The sequence below is a fragment of the Oncorhynchus tshawytscha genome, linkage group LG29, assembly GCF_018296145.1.
Source record: "Oncorhynchus tshawytscha isolate Ot180627B linkage group LG29, Otsh_v2.0, whole genome shotgun sequence".
In the NCBI taxonomy this organism is placed as follows: domain Eukaryota; kingdom Metazoa; phylum Chordata; class Actinopteri; order Salmoniformes; family Salmonidae; genus Oncorhynchus; species Oncorhynchus tshawytscha.
In genome coordinates, this window is record NC_056457.1 from 24,707,377 (window position 1) to 24,730,067 (window position 22,691).

At 41.9% G+C, this 22,691-nt stretch overlaps 2 protein-coding genes across 4 annotated transcripts; both read left to right on the forward strand.

Annotated features, from left to right (window-relative positions):
• Positions 1 to 5,789: 5,789 nt before the first annotated feature.
• On the forward strand, positions 5,790 to 22,070 carry LOC121841307 (C-C motif chemokine 20-like). Of its 3 annotated transcripts, XR_006080274.1 has the most exons (5): positions 5,790 to 5,994; positions 6,387 to 6,489; positions 6,974 to 7,051; positions 7,152 to 7,247; positions 21,989 to 22,070. XR_006080274.1 is itself a non-coding variant. In XM_042308557.1 (4 exons), exons 1-4 carry the CDS (start codon positions 5,916 to 5,918, stop codon positions 7,192 to 7,194), a joined length of 303 nt encoding a protein of 100 aa, XP_042164491.1. In that variant the 5' UTR covers positions 5,791 to 5,915; the 3' UTR covers positions 7,195 to 7,731. The 3 variants fall into 3 exon arrangements, 2 of the variants coding, with proteins under 2 accessions (XP_042164491.1, XP_042164492.1); XM_042308557.1 differs by lacking the exon at positions 21,989 to 22,070 and having other exon boundaries at positions 5,791 to 5,994; positions 7,152 to 7,731; XM_042308558.1 differs by lacking the exon at positions 21,989 to 22,070 and having other exon boundaries at positions 5,791 to 5,994; positions 6,390 to 6,489; positions 7,152 to 7,731.
• On the forward strand, positions 20,529 to 22,072 carry LOC121841308 (C-C motif chemokine 20-like). The gene is made up of 4 exons (XM_042308559.1): positions 20,529 to 20,669; positions 21,436 to 21,538; positions 21,726 to 21,803; positions 21,931 to 22,072. Exons 1-4 carry the CDS (start codon positions 20,597 to 20,599, stop codon positions 21,971 to 21,973), a joined length of 297 nt encoding a protein of 98 aa, XP_042164493.1. The 5' UTR covers positions 20,529 to 20,596; the 3' UTR covers positions 21,974 to 22,072.
• The last annotated feature ends 619 nt before the right edge of the window (positions 22,073 to 22,691 follow it).

Here is a 22,691-nt window from a genome sequence, read left to right on the forward strand (position 1 = left end):
CGAAATTAAAGAAAATTGCTTATTTTTTTGTAGATATGAAAACAATAACCGTTTGTCACGTGTGCTCCCTCTCCGGGCTTCTAGTTCACCAGGCTGCTCGTCATGGCGCCCACCTGTCATCATGATTACGTGCACCTGTGCGTCGTCAGACTCATCTGGACTCCATCACTTCCTTGATCACCTGCCCTTTATATGTCACTCCCTTTGGTTTGTTGGACAATTTCTTCAACAAATGATCAGGTCTACATTATTATCAAACATACATTAGTAATGGAAAGGAAACACAGACTCTTTGTTTAAGTATTAAAATACTCCTTGTAGTAATACAATTGTCGGCAGAAGTTGGTACAGAGTACAGTATAACAATATATAATAGTTCTCCCCAAGTTCTGCAAAATATCTAAGACATCCTGTAGCTCATATAGCCTCCCCAACCCTTATGTAACGTTCCCTAGCAACAACATTTTAATAAATCTAACCTCCCCTGACAGCAGGAAACATCTTATCAACAAGTAAAAACTCAGAAGTGGGTTTGACCCAAACTTGACCTTTCATCACAAGTATAGAGTCATAACAATGTAAACGAGTGTAAGCATCTTCTGACAGCTGTCTGGTTTCATTAGGCCAGGATCATTCAGAGATCCTCACTGAACTTCTGGAGAGAGTTTGCTGCACTGAAAGTAAAGGGGCAGAATAATTTTGCACGCCAAATTTTTCAGTTTTTGATTTGTTAAAAAAGTACTTATTTTCCACCATAATTTGCAAATAAATTCATTAAAAATCTTACAATGTGATTTTATGGATTTTTTTTCTCATTTTGTCTGTCATAGTTGAAGTGTTCCTATGATGAAAATTACAGGCCTCTCTCATCTTTTGAAGTGGGAGAACTTGCACAATTGGTGGCTGACTAAATACAATTGGTGGCTGACTAAATTCTCTTTGAATCTGCGTATTTCTCCAAAATTCAGTTGTCCTGAGTCTGCACAGAACTGCTAGGACTTAGGATCAATGGAGACACTCAAGTTTTTTAATCCTGTATCTCTCGACAGATTCACAAAAATAGTCATGGCCTCTAAACCTTCCAGCTTCCCACTGGACCCTATTCCAACGAAACTAATGAAAGAGCTACTTCCTGTGCTTGGACCTCCTATTTTGAACATGGTACAGCAACTGCACTGCCTGCAACCGCAGGGCTCTCCAGAGGGTGGTGAGGTCTGCCCAACACATCACGGAGGACAAACTACCGGCCCTCCAGGACACCTACAGCAACCTATGTCACAGGAAGGCCAAAAAGATCATCAAGGAAGGACAACAGCCACCCGAGCCACTGCCTGTTCACACCGCTATCATCCAGAAGGCGAGGTCAATAGAGGTGCTTCTAACTCAAGGCCATCAGGCTGTTAAATAGCCATCACAACTTAGAGTCTGCTGCCCTAAAGACATAGACTTAAATCACTGGCCACTTTAATAATGGAACACTAGTCACTGTAAGGAGTGACCTCGGACAGGAGAAACAGGTATGGGGAGGCAAATATTTAATAGGGAACAGACATAGAACACGACAGGAACAGCGTCAGCACACGGGTAAACAAGGACATATGACAAACATCAATCCCGAAGCAGGGAACAGAGCTAGGGAACAGACAGATATAGGGAAGGCAATAACACAAGTAATAAGAGTTCTGCTTGACATGTGTATGTGACCAATAAAATTAGATTTGATATGATAATAAATGGCTCCCTATCCTCCGGATACATACCAAACTCACTAAAAGTGTCAGTAAAAAAATATTCTCCTGAAAAAGTCAAACCTGGAAAATTTTATAAAACTATTGACTTATATCAAATCTCCCATTCTTCTCAATTTTCTTTGAAAAAAGCTGTTGCGCAGGAACTCACTGCCTTCCTGAAGACAAATAATGTATTCGAAACGCTCCAGTCTGGTTTTACCCCATCATAGTACTGAGACTGCACTTGTGAAGGTGGTAAATTACCTTTTAATGGCGTCAGACCAAGGCTCTGCATCTGTCCTCATGCTCGATAACCACATTAGTTTGAAGAGATTGGAAACTCTAATTGGTCTACACAGACAAGTTCTTGCCTGGTTTAGATCTTATCAATCACTCACTCAAATGTATTTATTAGGCCCTTTTTACATCAGCAGATGTCACAAAGTGCTATACAGAAATTCAGCCTAAAACCCCAAACAGCAAGCAATGCAGATGTATATGTAGAAGCATGGTGGCAAGGAGAAACTCCCTAGAAAGGCTGGAACCTAGGAAGAAACCTAGAGAGGAACAAGGCTCTGAAGGGTGGCTGGTCCTCTTCTGGCTGTGTCAGATGGAGATTATAACAGAACATGGCCATTAAATCCAGATCGTTCTTGAAGATGTTCAAACATTCATAGATGACCAGCAGGGTCAAATAATAATCAGTGGATGTAGAGGGTGCAACAGGTCAGTACATCAGGAGTAAATGTCAGTTGAATTTTCATAGCCGAGCATTCAGAGGTCGAGATAGCAGGTGCGGTAGAGAGAGAGAGAGTCGATAACAGCAGGTCCGGGACAAGATAGCACATCCGGTGAACAGGTCAGGGTTCCCTATCTGCAGGTAGAACAGTTGAAGCTGGAGCAGCAGCACGACCAGGTGGACTGGGGACAGCCAGGAGTGATCGGGCCAGATTGTCCTGAGGCATGATCCTAGGGCTCAGGTCCTCTGGGAGGGGAGGGAGAGAGGAGAGAGAGAGAGAATTAGAGGGAGCATACTTAAATTCACACAGGACACCAGCGTGCCCAGATTAAACTGCCTTCTACTCAGGTCCAGAAGATAGGATATGCATGTAATTGGTAGGTTTGGATAGAAAACACTCTAATGTTTCCAAAACTGTTACAATAGTGTCTGTGAGTATAACAGAAATGATTTGGCAGGTGAAAACCTGAGAAAAATCCATTCAGGAAGTATTTTTGTTGTTGTTGTAGTTTTCTATTCAATGCCATTACAGTATCCATTGATTTAGGACTCACATTGCAGTTCCTATACCTTCCACTAGATGTCACCAGTCTTTAGGAATTATTTCAGGCTTGTATTCTGAAAAATGATGGAGTAAGAGCAGTCTGAGTGGACCCTGCCGTGTCACAGAGCTTTTTCATGCGCGCAACTGAGAGAGTGCCTTTCTTGTTTACCTTTTATATTGACAACGTTATTGTCCGGTTGAAATATTAGTGATTATTTAGGCTAAAAACAACCTGAGGGTTGAATATCAACATCGTTTGACATGTTTCTATGAACTTTATGGATACAATTAGGATTTTTTTGTCTGCCTGTTGTGACTGCGTTTGAGCCTGTGGATTACTGAAGAAAACGCGCAAACAAAACAGAGGTTTTTGGATATAAAGAGACACTTTATCGATCAAAAGGAACATTTATTGAATAAATTAATGTCTTCTGAGTGCAACCATATGAAGATCATCAAAGGTAAGTGATTCATTTTATCTCTATTTCTGACTTGTGTAACTCTTCTACTTGGCTGGTTACTGTTTGTAATGATTTGTCTGCTGGGCGATGTTCTCAAATAATCGTACGGTATGCTTTCGCCGTAAAGCATTTTGAAATCTGACACAGTGGTTGGATTCACAAGAAGTTCATCTTTAACCCTATGTAAAATAGTTGTATCTGTTCTGAATTTTTATAATGAGTATCTCTGTATTTGAATTTGGCGCTCTGCAATCTCACAGGATGTTGACCAGGTGGGACGCTCACTGGTCACCATAGCAGCACCCACTCGTAGCACGCGCTCCAGCAGGTATATCTCACTGGTCACCCCCAAAGCCAATTCCTCCTTTGGTCGCCTTTCCTTTCAGTTCTCTGCTGCCAATGACTGGAACGAACTGCAAAAATCACTGAAGCTGGAGACTCATATCTCTCTAACTAGCTTTAAGCACAAGATGTCAGAGCAGCTCACAGATCACTGCACCTGTACATAGCCCATCTGTAAACAGCCCATCTATCTACCTTATCCCCATACTGTATTTATTTATTTATCTTGCTCGTTTGCACCCTAGTATCACTACTTGCACCGTCATCTTCTGCACATCTACCATCCTAGTGTTTAACCTCTGCGCACGGAACCCGGTAGCGGGATGAAATTCGACAACATACGGTGATCGCTACATAAATAGTCATATTAAACATTAATCAAAATACAAGTGTCTCACATGTTTCGAAAGACTAGAATCTTGCTAATCCAACTGCATTGTCAGATTTTTTAAATAATTTACTGCGAAAGAATACGATGCGATTATCTGAGAACAGAGCCCCATAAAAAAACAACTATTTCAACCAGCACAGGCGTAACAACATCAATTTGGCCACTTGGGTACATTTGAGCTACTTGTGTGGGACACCTGGGTCACTTCATGATAAATGTCATGTAGCACACTCATTTTGGAAGTTATCATTCTGAAACTTTGCACAAGTACTGTTGCCCTCTTATGTGTTTCGCTGAACTTGTCCCCATCATCCTATCTGAATGTTTGTTTTATCTTGTTCATTTTAAAGATGATGATACAACAATAAAAATTAAAATGTTTTTTTTCATTGTATTATCTAAACCAGATCTATTGTGTTGTATTCTCCTACATTCAATTCACATTTACACAAACGTTAGTGTTTTCTTTCAAAGAATATGCATATCATTGGTTCTGTGCCTGAGCTACAGGCTCGTAGATTTGGATGTCTTCAGGCGGAAATTGAAAAAAGTTCAAATTGAAAAACCTCTAAGAGGTTTTATTGCTATATTGTAATTATTTTGCCACCATGGCCAATTTATTGCCTTAACTCCCTTATCTTACCTCATTTGCACTCACTGTATATAGACTTTTTGTTTTCTTTTTTTCTACTGTATTATTGACTGTATGTTCTGTTTATTCCATGTGTAACTCTGTGTTGTTGTATGTGTCGAATTGCTATGCTTTATCTTGGCCAGGTCGCAGTTGTAAATGAGAACTGGTTCTCAACTAGACTACCTGGTTAAATAAAGGTGAAAACAATATTTATATATATATATATATATATATAAAAAATTGTTTTAAAATATATATATATATATATATATATATATATTAACAATATTTTAAAATATATATATATATATTATATATATATATATATATATATTTTTTTTTACACAAACACACATTATCCCTGTGTGGAGGAGGAATGATACAAGGGGGCACTGCACTGTGACTAACCTTGTCCTCTAAACTGGGTTTATGTATGTGTGTGTAAAGGAAAAACACATTTCCGTGTCTCCTTAACAATTAACAATGAAGCAAATCTTACATCATCTATTGGTGTCAATGATAATTTGGATCCACAATAAGTACTTCATCACAGCTGTGACGTAAAACTGAAGACTTTGACACAATGGCTGGGATTATAATACCTGAGCAGTTTGTGAAGATCATATCCTATTTTAGTCTATGATCATTACATCAACTCCCATTCATTCAGCTATTTACACACTCCTCAGGTAAGATTGCGCCACTCCACTCCTACACACTGCTTACATTCCAGCATTATCTTTCAGTGGAGGAAAACAAGATCATTAATCTGTAGCCACGGAGGACATGGAGATGAAAATTAATCTCACTGGCAGAGCACGCACACAAAAAATACCTGAGAATACCAACAGTCGCACAACAGCCTAACAACGCCCCCTCGCACCACCGCAACACCCCCTGCCAATACATTCCATGACACTGCTATCTGGAGGAAGTCCAGCCCGAGCCCTACTTAAAGAACACAAACTCTCAGTCAGAAAAACACTCTCTCTTTCTCTCACACACTACAGATAACGAATCTACGAAAACACTCTCCCTACTTTCTGTCTCTGTGGAACCCATCTGAAGATCAGGATGCTTTGCTGTAGAGTGTGTGTCCTGGCTGTGCTGTTGTCCCTCCTCATCCTCACACTCATCCCCTACACACAATCAGGTGAGTGCTAATACAAACACACAATACGTGCACACACACACGCACACACGCACACACACACACACACACACACACACACACACACACACACACACACACACACACACACACACACACACACACACACACACACACACACACCACACACACACACACACACACACCATTGTACAAATACATACACATGACACCCAAGCACACACATGCACACATAGTCTCTCTTGCATACACAAATGCTCTCCCTATCTTACTGTGTGTGTGTGTGTGTGTGTGTGTGTGTGTGTGTGTGTGTGTGTGTGTGTGTGTGTGTGTGTGTGTGTGTGTGTGTGTGTGTGTGTGTGTGTGTGTGTGTGTGTGTGTGTGTGCGTGTGCGTGTGTGTGTGTGTGCGTAGCAGATTGCTGTCTGAAGTACACTCGGCGTCCAGTGCCATGCCGACGGCTGAAAGACTACACTTACCAGACCATTACCTCTTCCTGTGACATCCATGCTGTCGTGTGAGTTATCCTCCAATCACAGCCCAGCACACACTGTGTGTAAAATAGTCTTGTCTTTACCTTTTCCAATGCATTTTGACGAGGTGAGGTTAGAGGAAAGACCATTGAGATACACTCACTATCTGTGTGTGTGTGTGTGATTTGTGTAATGTGTGTGTGTGTGTGTGTTTGTGTGTGCGTGTGTGTATCAGAGGAGGCTGGTGGGAGCAGCTTTAGGAGGATGGCTCGTTATAATGGCTGGAATGGAATGAATGGTACATAGTCCAACACTTAGTTTACATATGTTTGATGTGTTTGATACTGTTCCAAGTATTCCTTTCCAGCTTTACAATGAGCCCATCCTCCTATAGCTGCTCCCACCAGCCTCCACTGTGTGTGTGTGTGTGTGTGTGTGTGTGTGTGTGTGTGTGTGTGTGTGTGTGTGTGTGTGTGTGTGTGTGTGTGTGTGTTTAATATGTGTTGACATTGTGCTGTTTTGTTGCAGCTTCCACACCCGGAGGGACAAGTTTGTGTGTGCCGACCCCTCTCAAGACTGGACCAAGAGGGTACAACGCTGTCTGCTGTGAGTACACGTGTGTGTATGTGTGTGCACGTGTGTAGTTTTTGTAAAACTTGTGTGTATGTTTGTCTAACGTTGTGTGTCTACGTATGTGTCTTCATAGCAAGCGTCAGGAGAGGAAATCTAAACTGAAGAAAATTCTCTGATCTCAAGAACTCATGACCTGGAGATGATGTGGAGAGGGTTTCATGACCTGGAGATGATTTATGTGTGTGTGTGTGTGTGTGTTATTTACCCTATTTATGCTTTACAAACAGCTAAATATCTCAATATGCATAGAGTCACTGTTTCAGGATGGTTCGTTTTTTAACCTGAGATTTCTGTATTCATACAAATCATTTAATATCTGTGGTTATTATTGTTCATCATATCTGTATTGATTCTGAAGGTGTTTGAGTTTCATATCAGTTTGTGTGTAACTCTATGTATCAATGTTGTTGGTCTGTTTCATAAACAGCAAGTGCAGTATTCCTGATAAACATGAAAACATCTGTTTTCACAGAGTACAACAAAATATTTTTGTGTTGTTTCATATCCTCTGTCCACTTGGAGCCAGAGAAAACCTTTTTAATTTTGACTTTTCAAAGTGTCCAAATGTATGTATAAGTTTTCCTGAGGTGTACTGGGTTGTTTAAGCTAAGAGCTATGAAATAGATAATAAAATATGTATTTGGGGAAAAAAATCTGTTTTCTACTGTTATTGTATGTGACATCTTCTAAAACTGGGAATGGCATCATCATCCACACAATTATTTACAGACTGTAGGAAGGGATACAAAACATAGACACAATGGCTGGGATTATATTAGTCTATGGTCATTACATCAAATCCTTTTCATTCAACTGTTTAAACACTGTCGGGTAAGATTGCTCCACTCTACTTCCACACACTGCTTACAATTCAGCATTATCTTTCACTGAAACACAGGTGGCTGGTGGCACCTTAAATGGGGAGGGTGGGCTCACAGCAATGGCTGGAAAGCAATTATTGGAATGGTATCGAACACATCAAACACATGGTTTCCATGGTTTCCATCTGTTTGATATCATTCCATTCACTGCATTCCAGCCATTATTATGAGCCATTCTCCCCTCAGCAGACTTCACTGCAGTGGAAGGTAACAAGATCATTAGCATGCAGACACATGCGCTGATCTGAGGTATCCAGGACAGACACTTGAGATTCATTCACTATCTCTGTGTGTGTGTGTGTGTGTGTGTGTGTGTGTGTGTGTGTGTGTGTGTGTGTGTGTGTGTGTGTGTGTGTGTGTGTGTGTGTGTGTGTGTGTGTGTGTGTGTGTGTGTGTGTGTGTGTGTGTGTGTGTGTGTGTGTGTGTGTGTACATCACACGTACCTCTAGGGTTTCTCCCTACTGTAAGTAATCTAGTGCCCTGGAATAACTCACCACTCCAACTCTCCAGAAAGAAGAGTCTTTTTAGAGACCACAAAAATGATTTGAAATTCAACCAGAATATGATATTAATTTCACATCCAATGCCAGATTCTGCTTGTAGATTGGCCCTGTATTGTACCAGAAGGTGTGGCATTAGCCAAGAGGCAGCAGGCATTTAGTTCCACAGACAACCCGTCTGTGTATTCTCTTGGTCTCTCTAATTCAGTACAGTGAGGTGGTCCATAGTGTAGAAGTGTGTTTGTAGTCAACACAGGTGTGTGGCTATGATGTTTTATTACAGGTGTGTTCATGTTTCAGATATGTTCAATATGAGTTCAATGTGTGACTTCAAAGATGCAATATTCACAGCTGTTCCATGGTCATTTCAATACATTATATACAGTATACCCATTGATTGTTGATGATTATAAACTGGGTGGTTTGAGCCCTGAATGCTGATTGGCTGACAGCTGTGGTATATCAGACTGTATATCACAGATATGACAAAATAAAAAAATGTTCTGCTCTAATTACATTGTAAACCAGTTTATAATAGCAATAAGGCACCTCAGGGGTTTGTGGTATATGACCACTATACCACGGCTAAGGGCTGTATCCAGGCCCCCCTGCGTTGCGTCGTGAGTAAAAACAGCCCTTAGCCGTGGTATATTGGCCATGTACCACAACCTCTCTCATGCCCTATTGCTTAAATATAGCATAAATGCCTGATGAGCTGCCTTACCCCATAATAACTCAAAATAAACTGGTACATTCATGATATAAACCAACTATAGTATGTAATAACCATGAATACTTTCTGGTACGTTTTTGTCTCAGGGTTAACGAGAGATTAACCGTGAGAGGAACTAGAGTTCTGAAGTGCAAATACAAACACACGAGACAGTCTGCATTGCACTGCACACTGCCTTCAACACCCTGGATAAAATGAATACTTATGTAAGAATGCTGTTGATTTGTCATAAAAACAGACTACACCACCTGTTAGAGGTTTGTAGCACCAGGACTCTTAACTGTAAAATCTTCTAGTTTCAGTGACCAGTATGGAACCATGGTAACCATGAAACACAAGTTGGCAAGATTTCATCAAAAAGTGTGAACACAAAAAAATAATAATAATGCATAGGTAGACTGGAAATGTATCAAACACAATGTAGGCCACTAAAGGGATTATGGTGGAATAAATCCCTCTAAAGGGGTTAGGGTGGAATAAATCCCTCTAAAGGGGTTAGGGTGGAATAGATCCCACTTAAAGAGATAGGGTTGAATAGATCCCAGTGAAGGAGGTAGGGTGGAAAAGATCCCACTAAAGGGGTTGGGGTGGAATAGATCCCACTAAAATACTTAGGGAGGAATAGATCCTACAAAAAGGGGTTTGGATGGAATAGATCCTACTGTTGGTGTTACAGTGGAAAAGATCCCACTAAAAGGGTTTGGGTGGAATAGATCCTACTAAAAGGGTTTGGGTGGAATAAATACCATTAAAAGAGTTAGGGTGGAATAGATCCCACTAAAATACTTAGGGAGGAATAGATCCCACTAAAGGGTTATAATGGAATAGATCCCACTAATGGTGTTACGGTGGAATAGATCCCACTAAAAGGGTTCAGATAGAATAGATCCCACTAAAGAGGTTAGGATAGAATACATCCAACTAAAGGGGTTCAGATTAAATAGATCCCACTAAAGGGGTTCAGATGAAATAGATCCCACAAAAGGGGGTTCAGATGAAATAGATCCCACTAAAGGGGTTATTGTGGAATAGATCACACTAAAATACTTAGGGAGGAATAGATCCAACTAAAAGGGTTATAATGGAATAGATCCTACTATTGGTGTTACAGTGGAAAAAATCCCACTAAAGGGGTTTGGATGGAATAGATCCTACTAAAGGGTTTTGGATGGAATAGATCCAGCTAAAGGGGTTATGGTGGAATATATCCTACTAAAGGGTTTTGGATGGAATAGATCCAGCTAAAGGGGTTATGGTGGAATATATCCTACTAAAGGGTTTTGGATGGAATAGATCCCACTAAAGGGGTTATGGTGGAATAGATCCCAATAAAGGGGTTCGGATGAAATTGATCCCACTAAAGGGGTTCGGATGGAATAGATTCCACTAAAGGGGTTCGGATGGAACCGATCCAACTAAAGGGGTTCGGATGGAATAGATCCCACGAAAGGGGTTCGGATGGAATAGATTCCACTAAAGGGGTTCGGATGGAACCGATCCAACTAAAGGGGTTCGGATTGAATAGATCCCACTAAAATACTTAGGGAGGAATAGATTCTACTAAAGGGGTTAGGGTGGAATAGGTCCCACTAAAGGGTTATGGTGCAATAGATCCCACTAAAGGGGCTTGGATGGATTAGATCCCACTAAAGGGGTTAGTTTGGAATAGCTCCCACTAAAGGGGTTAGGATGGAATAGATCTCACTAAAGGGGTTTGGATGGAGTAGATCCCACTAAAGGGGTTCGGATGGAGTAGATCCCACTATAGGGGTTAGCATGGAATAGATCCCACTAAAGGGGTTAGGATGGAATAGATCCCACTAAAGTGTTATGGTGGAATAGATCCCACTAAAGGGGTTCGGATGGAATAGATCCCACTATAGGGGTTAGAATGGAATAGATCCCACTATAGGGGTTAGCATGGAATAGATCCCACTAAAGGGGTTCGGATGGAATAGATCCCACTATAGGGGTTATGGTGGAATAGATCCCACTAAAGGTGGTTCGTTGGAATTGGTCCTACTAAGGTAAAATAAAATCTCAAGTTTTTAGGGGATTGGAGAACTCTGGCAGCCTGCCCACTCCTTGTTTTACTCCAAATCTGTCCACTAATCTGAGGTTAACAGTACCAGTCCAGTTTTCAAATCAATAGATACAGTAATAATCCAATCTTCAACCTCAATTCTCAATACTTTGAAAGCAGTTGTCCATCCTTTTAACAGCATTGAGCCATGTGTAGCAGATCATGTTAAACAGGAGTGAGATTAAAAGCGTGGGTCCTTTGACAGCCAAGTAAAAGCATTTAAAACATTTCCCATTCCTTTTTACTTTGTGATCCAGTCCGGATTTTGCCGCTGATCAGTCTGATGCTCCTTCGAAAGTCATTTGTTGCTCTTCCCCGTTTTTCCAGTTCCAGTGTTTCGCAAGAGGTCCTTCCATGTATTTGTCCAGAACCAGCACTTTCCCTGTTAGTCTTCACCTGTTGTTTCAAAGCATTTGACAAGTACATTTGAAAGGGAACGTCCTGTGGAAACACACCCAACTCTCTGTTAACACACATTTATTTTTATTTTACCTTTATTTAACTAGGCAAGTCAGTTAAAAACCAATTCTTATTTATAATGACGGCCTAGGAACAGTGGGTTAACTGCTTTGTTCAGGGGCAGAAGGACACATTTTTACCTTGTCAGCTCGGGGATTCGATTGATCAACCTTTCAGCTACTGGCCCAACGCTCTAACCACTAGACTACCTGCCGCCCCATGTACAACCCCCAGATTGACTCATCTAACAGAGATGACACTCAGTTCATGAAACAGATCAAGTTCAGATCAATAGAATGCAGTCAGATCAGAGATCTGGTTATTTATATGGAGTTGGTAGGATGTCATTAGCAGAGCCTTAGTGGTAGAAAAGGTGGGTAAACACTGAACACCAGTCCAGATGACAGGCGGTATGTAAGCTAATGCTGATTTGGTGTAGTAGGTGCGTGAATGCTATTCACCAAATAAAAAGGTGCATGTTTCCCCTGCAATTCTTCTTTGTGTGACCAGAGTTTAAAGTTTTAAAGCCACGCCATCCTTATGTGTTACTATTTTTAATTCTGTGGTTATTTATAGAATGTTGTGACGTTCTTAGAATACCACTGATAATGCTGATATGATCCCTTCCTGCTGATGAGGATAATCATTGATCATCTTTCTCTCTCTGGGTCTGATTACGCTCTACTCTGACCTTGGGTGATTGTCCGCCATTGTGTGTGTGTGTGTTTGTTTGGTGTGTGTCTATGTGTGTCCATGTGCTTGTATGTGTGTGTGTGTGTGTGTGTGTGTGTGTGTGTGTGTGTGTGTGTGTGTGTGTGTGTGTGTGTGTGTGTGTGTGTGTGTGTGTGTGTGTGTGTGTGTGTGTGCGTGTGTGCCTGAGTGTGTGTGTGTGTGAGTGTGTGTGTCATCGCAATATTTCTAGGCCTTGCAAAGGGATTATGGGGCAGAGCCGTGGTCGAGTGGGTAATACTTCCGGCTCCATGCACATGTACGATTCCCTGTTAGAGACGGCGGATCAATGCCAAGTTCCCAAATAATGTTGGAATGTTCCCGACACATGTTGGATTTCATCACATACATAAAACACATACATAATCATCCGTAGACAGGTAAGAATGAATAAAGGTTCCTAAACCAGTGTTTTAACAATAGTTCATACACACACACTCCCCGTGTGGAGGAGGAATGATACAAGAAGACATGGTAGTCTATAAACAGGTCTAGCAGCATGAACAAACGTAAAGATGGTGCTGAAAAGCAGAGAGAGAAGAGGTTGAAGTCCCTTGAGGCTGATGCAGTCAAATGTTTTAAAATAACACATTCTTCATTTGGCGCTGTTACCAGTCAATCATCGCAGTCTTGTGAGCCTGAAAGCACTGGTAGCAAACAGGAAAGAGAGCAGAGAGAACAGGCCATTGAGCCCAGTGATACCAGTTCAACTGTTAGTCAAGGTTTTGCAGCTGAAGTGGTAAGACAGAAGACAATAGGGATAAGATAAGCAATGTTTGGGTTTGGCTAGCTGGCCATTAGCTAGATCGGGTGCCTTTTGTGAAACAAGATCTCGTCAATGTCACTTTTCACGAACTGACCAATCACAGCCTGGATGTGGTTGACGTGCTATACAGCAAACTTGTTGAACTCATTGTTATGCATGAATGGCTATGATTAATGACAAGTTAGTACTTAGCATTAACAAATTAGAGACTAACCACCAATGTAGACCATTTTTCTTGCACAAGGATTTAATGACGAAACAAAACCTACAAACATTATAGACAAATGTTGGTTATATATTTCTTAAACTGCTGTATTGTCCAATTGGAATTAATATTATACTAGCGGTATATAGAATACTATTATATGAAATTATATGAATATACAAACATTATATAATTAATATATTAATATAATACTAACGTTATACTATTATATTAACATTATACTTTTTATTTAATGTTATAATATTATACTAATATACTAATTTATAGGAATTACTCATCCAGGTTGAGGATAGTGCATCTGCAGTGGACAGATGTAGATTGAGCCAGAGCCAGAATACCACTGCCACCCCAAGTTTGATTATTTTAAGAGACCGAAGTCATGGGACCTAGATATGTTTTTTAGTTTCCACTCCCAACAAAAGTGTGAAAAGTCTATGGTGCAGAAGGTTTTCTTTTGTAAAGATGGGACCAACAGGAAGTAGCAGTGAAGAGAACCCTGCTTTATTCTGCTTCATTTGTATGGCGTTTGCAAAGCCCATAGAGAACAGCCCTTTCATGAATGGAATGGCAGACTAGAAGCAGATCCATCAGAGAGTGGAAGAGCATGAGAAGAGCATTATGTATAGAGGTCATGCTGAGGCCTACTTTCTAAGGTCCTCCAAAGGTAACATTGAGAGCCTGTTCATTGGCAGTCAGAGGTCTGCTCATAGAGAGCAAGTGTGCAGAGGAAGGCATGTGCTAGAGCGCATTATAGATGTTGTTAAAGGCAAGAGGGGTCTGAGCTATAGAGGCATGCAGTCTGAAGCAGCTTATACGCTAGATGACAGCAGCATTGACCATGGCAACGTTTTAGAGATGATCATTCTGCTGGGAAAGTACGACCTGTGTATGAAAGAGTATCTCACTGCCTGCATAGAGAAAAGCAAAAAACTGCGTCCTGGTCAAGAGGGGGCAGAGCCTCTCATCACTCTTTTATCAAAGACTACCATCCAACACACAATGCAGGCCACCATAGCAAGTGAAATCCAGGAAGCTGGTATGTTTTCAGCCCAGATTGACACTACGCAGGACATTACAACACAAGATCAATGCTTTGTCATAGTCAGGTATGTGACGGATGTCATCCATGAGAGGCTTGTGGCTGTGGTGAAATGCGAGGCATCCACTGGACTATACTTTGTCCAGGTACTGAGTGAAGTACTGGGTACTGGAAAACATGAAGCTTGACATCAGCAAGTGCCTTGGCAATTCCACTGATGGAGCCTCCAATATGCAAGACTAGTATAAAGGCTTCTCTGCCCTGCTCTCTGCATAGTCCACCAAGCAAGTGCATGTGTGGTGCTATGCACACATTTTGAACCTTGTTTTGGTAGACAACAAAGAGTGTCTTGGCAAGTGGGTAATTTTTTCTCTCATTAACAACATAGCTGTGTTCTTCCGTGAATCCTACCAGAGGATGAACATTTGGGAGAAGGAGAGCAAGGACCCAAGACACAGACGTTTTGCTCCAATTGGAGAGATACGCCGATGGGCAATGCCTTAAAGAAAGTCTTTGGAGCTTTTGGAAATCCCGATGAGGGTCTGTATGTTGATGTCCTTCTCACTCTTTCAACCAGACAAGATCAGAAAAACATCAATGCTAATCAAATCAAATCGATTTTTATTAGTCACATGCACCGAATACAGTGCAATGCTTACTTACGAGAGCCCCCAACCAACAATGCAGTTTCAAAAAATATGGATAAGAATAAGAGATAAAAGTAACAAGTAATTAAAGAACAGCAGTAAAACAACAATAACGAGACTATATACAGGGGGTACCAGTACAGAGTCAATGTGCGGGGGCACTGGTTAGTTGAGGTAGTATGTACATGCAGGTAGAGTTGTTGAAGTGACTATGCATAGATGACAACAACAGACAGTAGCAGTGATGTAAAGAGGGGAGGAGGGGGGGGCAATGGAAATAGTCTGGGTAGCCATTTGATTAGATGTTCAGGATTCTAATGGCTTGGGGGTAGAAGCTGTTTAGAAGCCTCTTGGACCTAGAACTGGCGCTCCGGTACTGATTGCCGTGCGGTAGCACAGAGAACATGACTAGGGTGGCTGTCTATGACTAGGGTGGCTGAAGTCTTTGATAATTTTCAGGGCCTTCCTCTGACACCGCCTGGTATAGAAGACCTGGATGGCAGGAAGCTTGGCCCCAGTGATGTACTGGGCCGTTCGCACTACCCTTTGTAGTGCCTTGCGGTCGGAGGCCGAGGAGTTGCCATACCAGACAGTGATGAAACCAGTCAGGATGCTCTCAATGGGGCAGCTGTAGAACCTTTTCAGGATCTGAGGACCCATGACAAATATTTTCCGTCTCCTGGGGGGGAATAGGTTTTATCCCCAATTAGAGACAACGACAATCAGCTGCCTCTAATTGGTAACCATACAACAAAAACAAACATAGATTTAGGAAAACTAGGACACCCCCCTAGTCACACCCTGACCAACAACACCATAGAGAACCCCAAGGGCTCTCTATGGTCAGGGCGTGACAGCCGATGAGAATGGGGGCGTGCTCGGGCCTCTTTTTCCTTAAGTCCACAATCATCTCCTTTGTCTTGATCACTTTGAGGGAGAGGTTATTTTCCTGGCACCACACGGCCAGGTCTCTGACCTCCTCCCTATAGGCTGTCTCGTCGTTGTCGGTGATCAGGCCTTCCACTGTTGTGTCATCGACAAATTTAAGGATGGTGTTGGAGTCATGAGTGAACAGGGAGTACAGGAGCGGACTGAGCACGCACCCCTGAGGGGGCCCCGTGCTGAGGATCAGTATGGCAGATGTGTTGTTACCTACCCTTACCTCCTGGGGGCGACCCGTCAGGAAGTCCAGGATCTAGTTGCAGAGGGAGGTGTTATGTCCCAGAGACCTTAGCTTATTAATGAGCTTTGTGGGCACTATGGTGTTGAACGCTGAGCTGTAGTCAATGAATAGCATTCTCACATAGGTGTTGGTCACGAGAATTAGGTCCTCAATTGTTCATACCCCAATTCATTTCAATGACTCTATCTGCAACCAGGATTTGTAAGATACTGGTTGGAATGAAAACAGACAGAAGCCCAGTCCACAATAGTCAAATGTTTATTCACGGAAACATTCTGGCGTGCACAGTACAAAGACCTTCATTTTATAGTGACACACATACTTCCACACAAAACAGTTATCATACGCCCACACTGTCCTGCTACCCAGCCGACATAGGGAGAGACCCTGGGAAGATCTCAGTGCCGAGACCCTGGGAAGTTCTCAGTGCCCCAGCCAAGGTCGGCCCCGAATCTTGCTCAGACAGTCCGTTATCAAGACACTAGATATAGTGTCACCAAAACATTAATTCTGACTACAAACTACACTCTCGGATATCATTCTACTGACTAAATCACACACAGCATTAAAATAATCTTATGATTCTAATCAATTTCATACTATCATATGGTTTCAGAGCTATGGTCTCAGAGGGTAATATTCTAATCATTCTAATCATATAATTCTATTAACAGTGTTCCTTTTGTCCAGGTGGGAAAGGGCAGTAGGGAGTGCAATAGAGATGGCATCATCTGTGGATCTGTTGGGGCGGTATGCAAATTGGAGTGGGTCTAGGGTTTCTGGGATAATGGTGTTGATGTGAGCCATTACCAGCCTTTCAAAGCACTTCATGGCTACGGACGTGAGTGCTACGGGTAGGGAGAGGACAAGGAGAGGTTGAAAATGTCACTGAAGACAACTGCCAGTTGGTCAGCGCATGCTCGCAGTACATGTAATCCGTCTGGCCCTGCGGCCTTGTGAATGTTCACTTGTTTAAAGGTTTTACTCACATCGGCTGTGGAGAGCGTGACCAAACAGTCTTCCAGAACAGCTGGTGCTCTCATGCATGTTTCAGTGTTATTTGCCTCGAAGCAAGCATAGAAATAGTTTAGCTCGTCTGGTAGGCTCATGTCACTGGGCAGCTCTCGGCTGTGCTTCCCTGCCACATCCGACGAGGGTCATCGCTAGTACAATTTGATCTTAGTCCTGTATTGACGCTTTGCCTGTTTGATGGTTTGTCAGAGGGCCTAGCGGGATTTCTTATAAGCTTCCGGGTTAGTGTCCCGCTCCTTGAAAGCGGCAGCTCCAGCCTTTAGCTCAGTATGGATGCTGCCTGTAATCCATGGCTTCTGGTTGGGTTTTTTACGTATGGTCACTGTGGGGACGATGTCGTCGATGCACTTATTGATGAAGCCAATGAGTGATGTGGTGTACTTCTCCATGCCATCGGAGGAATCCCAGAACATATTCCAGTCTGTGCTAGCAAAACAGTCCTGTAGCTTAACATCTGCTTCATCTGACCACTTTTTTATTGATATAGTCACTGGTGCTTCCTGCTTGAATTTTTGCTTGTAAGCAGGAATCAGGGGATAGAATTATGGTCAGATTTTCCAAATGGAGGGCGAGGGAGAGCTTTGTATGTGTCTCTGTGTGTGGAGTATAGGTGGTCCAGAGTTTTTTCCCTCTGGTTGCACATTTAACGTGCTGATAGAAATTTGGTAAAATTAATTTAAGTTTCCTTGTATTAAAGTCCCGGGCTACTAGGAGCGCCGCCTCTGGGTGAGCATTTTCTTTTTTGCTTATTGCGGAATACAGCTCATTCAATGCTGTCTTAGTGCCAGCATCTGACTGTGGTGGTATGTAAACAGCTACGAAAAATCCAGATGAAAACTCTCTAGGTAGGTAGTGTGGTCTACAGCTTATCATGAGATACTCTACCTCAGGTGAGTAATAGCTCGAGACTCCCTTAGATTTCGTGCACCAGCTGTTATTTACAAAAATACGTAGTTCGCCTCCCCTTGTCTTACCAGATGCTGCTGTTCTATCCTGCTGGTATAGTGTGTAACCAGCCAGCTGTATGTTGATAGTGTCGTCATTCTGGGATGGAGGGAATTGGGGGTTTGTTCGATCGCCTACGAATTCTCAGAAGGCATCCCATCGGCCCCTTTTTCTCTCCGCCTCCTCTTCACGCAAATGGTGGGGATCTGGGCCTGTTCCCACTAAATCAGTATATCCTTCTGATAGAAGAATTTGTATGTTTAAGATAATGACTAAAGTATTCCACCCTGAAACCATATAATTGTATAAAATGTGTTAGAGTCATAATCCAGTGTGTGTGACTAGACCTTTTAAGACTAGGCCATTGTGTTACTATTTCACAATATGAGCAGGGTATAGTTGAGACATTCAAGGACAACTGAACTGTCGACTTGTGATAATGGTGAAACTAATAACTGGAAAGAGGCCTCCCCACCCTAGGGAGGAGAAATACTGTTAGAAACAGCTTGCAGAAGATAATGAAACACGTTGCAGAAGTGTGATAAACAATATATGTGAACTGTGAAAAAATACAGCCCACCTAAAGCGAGGTGGAGTTTCTACTGATGTGAGTTCATTTGTGTGTGTGCTGTATAAAGACTGTGTTCTCATTTTGAAGACAGAGAGCTCACTGATCAATTGCAGGCTGAGACTTTGTCTATTTCTTTGAACTGGAGCTTTACAACCTTCAGGAATTAGACAGAGCTTTTGTAGTAGTCGAGTTCAACCATTTAGATAGCAAATTCTCGTGACACCTTCGCGTCGGGCTCAACAAAGTCGTGAGAGGAAAAAAAGGATTATGTTTGTCCGTGCTGAGTAATCGCAGTCCTGAAGTCTAGAAGTTATTTTCGGTCATAAGAGACGGTAGCAGCAACATTATGTACAAAATAAGTAAAAAAATAAGTTACAAAAAAGGAAAATAAACTAATCAAAAAAACAATGGGTTGGGGACACGTAAAACATCTGCCTTCCTCTCCGACGCCACTTTAAAGAGGTGGCGGGTCAAGGCCCAAGGATACATTTAGGGGTTGCTGAAGTGTGAAGCAATACTTACAGCTCAGATATTCCTCAGAATATTTCAGGTCACCTCACCAGTCTCAAAATATCTTCAAACAAGTGGAATGGACATCATATGGTTGTGTCTACAGAGGAGCGTCTGAAAGGAATGGCAAGAGATTTTGAAAAAGTCAAGGCAGCTGCAGACACATTTGTTCAAGTGGCCAACAGGAAGTTGCAGGAACGGGATGAGGAAACAGAGCTGGAGTTAGAGACCACTCTGCCAAGGAAAAGTGCTCGAAAGAAGAAAACCATGCCTGTAGCATCAGCGATTTCTGAGTAATGGCACTGTGTATGCCAACATGGCTCTTCTGGAATTGCCAATTTAAGGATGTAGGAAATATGTGTATTTTAATTGTATTCTATGACTTGCCTACTCACCAGTCTTTTTACCAACAAATGTTTTCCTGTATTATTTATTTTACTGGTCAGATGGTTCCAGAGATTCTTGCCACCTTGCTGCCAGTGCCATTGTGCCAATATGTGCTCCTTCTAGCCAGCCTCCTCCTAAGAGAAACACATTCCTCTTGTTCTATTTTACATCTAGTTTACTAAGGTTATCTTGTTTACATAAAGTGTGACTGGGTTGTGTGAGTGGTGGTGTATCGCTGGGGGGAGGGGGATTGGTTTATTCATGTATAAAAATACACATTTCCGTGTCTTGGTAACAATTAACAATGAAGCAAATCTTACATCATCTATTGGTGTCAATGATAGTTTGGATCCACAATAAGTACTTCATCACAGCTGTGACGTCAAGCTGAAGACTTTGACACAATGGCTGGGATTATATTACATGAGCAGTTTGTGAAGGTCATATCCTATTTTAGTCTATGGTCATTACATCAACTCCCATTCATTCAGCTATTTACACACTCCTCAGGTAAGATTGCGCCATTCCACTCCTACACACTGTTTATGTTCCAGCATTATCTTTCAGTGGAGGAAAACAAGATCAGTAGTTAATCTGCAGCTAAGGAGGAAGTGGAGAAGAAAATAAATCTCACTGGCAGAGCACGCACACACGCAATACACCTGAGCACTGAGAATACCAACAGTTGCTCAACAGCCTAACAACGCCCCCTCGCCCTCTCTCTCTCTCTCTCTCGCTCTCTCTTTCCCTCTCTCTCACACACACTACTGAAACACTATCTCACTCTCCCTACTTTCTGTCTCTGTGGAACACATCTGAAGATCAGGATGCTATGTTGTAGAGTGTGTGTCCTGGCTGTGCTGTTATCTCTTCTCATCCTCATCCCCTCCACACAATCAGGTCAGTGCTGTTGGGTTCTGAGAATATGAAATATACTTATTCATGTCACTTGGATGCAGTGCTGAGGTTTAGAGGGTCTGCACCAGAAGTTAATGGTTATAGAAGGAAGGTATATAATGTGTGCAATTAAGCTTGGAAGTGTTGAGTGCAGGGAAGCGATCACATGTGGCAGGCATTGATAAGGGGAGAGAGCTTGCTTTGGCAATGTTAACACATGTTTCCCATGCCAATAAAGCCCTTGAATTGAATTGAGAGCCATGGATTAGTAATGGAGAGGGGTTGAGGTCAGGTCAGGTCACCTTAAGGGAGAAATAAAGGTTTATGGACCGCATCACTGGTGTCCTGCCCAGCAGTAAAGAACGATGTTTGTACAGATGTGTAGGAGGAGACTCAGCCTATGAGGAACGGTAAAATATCAGTCCTTGTGGAAAATGTATTTGTCTGAATGCAGCTGTACTGACCCTCTGAGAATAATTAAACTTAGTGTCTGTTGAGTTTTTTACCCTGAGAATTAGAACCTAACAGTGCTAACACAAACACAACATACATCCACACACAAGCCATAGTAAAAAAACAAACACACACACACACACATACAGACACACACACACACCCACACACACACAACATAAACAAGCACACATTGTCTTTCTTGCAGACACACATGCTCCCCCTATCTTACTGTTTAACTTGTGTGTGTGTGTGTGTGTGTGTGTGTGTGTGTGTGTGTGTGTGTGTGTGTGTGTGTGTGTGTGTGTGTGTGTAGCACATTGCTGTCTGAAGTACACTCGTCGTCCATTGCAATGCCGACGTCTGAAAAACTACACCCACCAGCCCATTACTTCCTCCTGTGACATCCACGCTGTCATGTGAGTTATCCGCCAAGCACAATCTGTGTGCAGAATAGTCTTGTCTTTACCTTCTCCAATGCATTTTGAGGAAAAATCATTGAGATTCACTCACTATTTGTGTATGTGTGTGTAACGTGTGTGTGTTCATGTGTGTGTGTGTGTGTGTGTGTGTAATATGTGTTGACATAGTGCTGTGTTGTTGCAGCTTCCACACTTGGATGGACAAGTTTGTGTGTGCCGACCCCTCTCAAGACTGGACCAAGAGGGTACAACGCTGCCTGCTGTGAGTACACCTGTGTGTGTGTGTCTGTGTGTGTGTGTTTTGCAAGTAAGTGTGCATGCATGTGTGTAGGTGTTTAAACGTTGAATGTTTGTTTAACGTTGTATGTGTGTGTGTGTTCTGTTCATAGCAAGCGTCAGGAGAATAAAACTAAACTGAAGAAAACTCTCTGATATCATGACCAGGAGATGATGTGGAGAGGGTTTCATGACCTGGAGATGATGTGGAGAGGGTTTCATGACCAGGAGATGATGTGGAGAGGGTTTCATGACCTGGAGATGATGTGGAGAGGGTTTCATGACCTGGAGATGATGTGGAGAGGGTTTCATGACCTGGAGATGATGTGGAGAGGGTTTGGGTCTGGACAAATGTACAGCTCTACCTTTCATTATAGAACTATTATAATATATATATATATATATATATATATATATATATATATATATATATATATATATATATATATATATATATGTGTGTGTGTGTGTGTGTGTGTGTGTGTGTGTGTGTGTGTGTGTGTGTTATTTACCCTATTTATGTTTTACAAACAGCTAAATATCTCAATATGCATAGAGACACTGTTTCAGGATGGTTCGTTTTAAAACCTGAGATTTCTGTATTTATACAAATCATTTAATATCTGTGGTTATTATTGTTCATCATATCTGTATTGATTCTGAAGGTGTTTGAGTTTCATATCAGTTTGTGTGTAACTCTATGTATCAATGTTGTTGGTCTGTTTCATAAACAGCAAGTGCAGTATTCCTGATAAACATGAAAACATCTGTTTTTACAGAGTACAACAAAATATTTTGTGTTGTTTCATATCCTCTGTCCACTTGGAGCCAGAGAAAACCTTTTTAATTTTGACTTTTCAAAGTGTCCAAATGT

Coding starts and splice junctions, on each gene's coding strand:
- LOC121841307 (XM_042308557.1), top strand. CDS start 5,916: ATGCTTTGCTGTAGAGTGTGTGTCCTGGCTGTGCTGTTGTCCCTCCTC. Junction 5,995..6,386: donor CATCCCCTACACACAATCAG/GTGAGTGCTAAT, acceptor GTGTGTGCGTAG/CAGATTGCTGTCTGAAGTAC. Junction 7,052..7,151: donor AGGGTACAACGCTGTCTGCT/GTGAGTACACGT, acceptor GTGTCTTCATAG/CAAGCGTCAGGAGAGGAAAT.
- LOC121841308 (XM_042308559.1), top strand. CDS start 20,597: ATGCTATGTTGTAGAGTGTGTGTCCTGGCTGTGCTGTTATCTCTTCTC. Junction 20,670..21,435: donor CATCCCCTCCACACAATCAG/GTCAGTGCTGTT, acceptor GTGTGTGTGTAG/CACATTGCTGTCTGAAGTAC. Junction 21,804..21,930: donor AGGGTACAACGCTGCCTGCT/GTGAGTACACCT, acceptor TTCTGTTCATAG/CAAGCGTCAGGAGAATAAAA.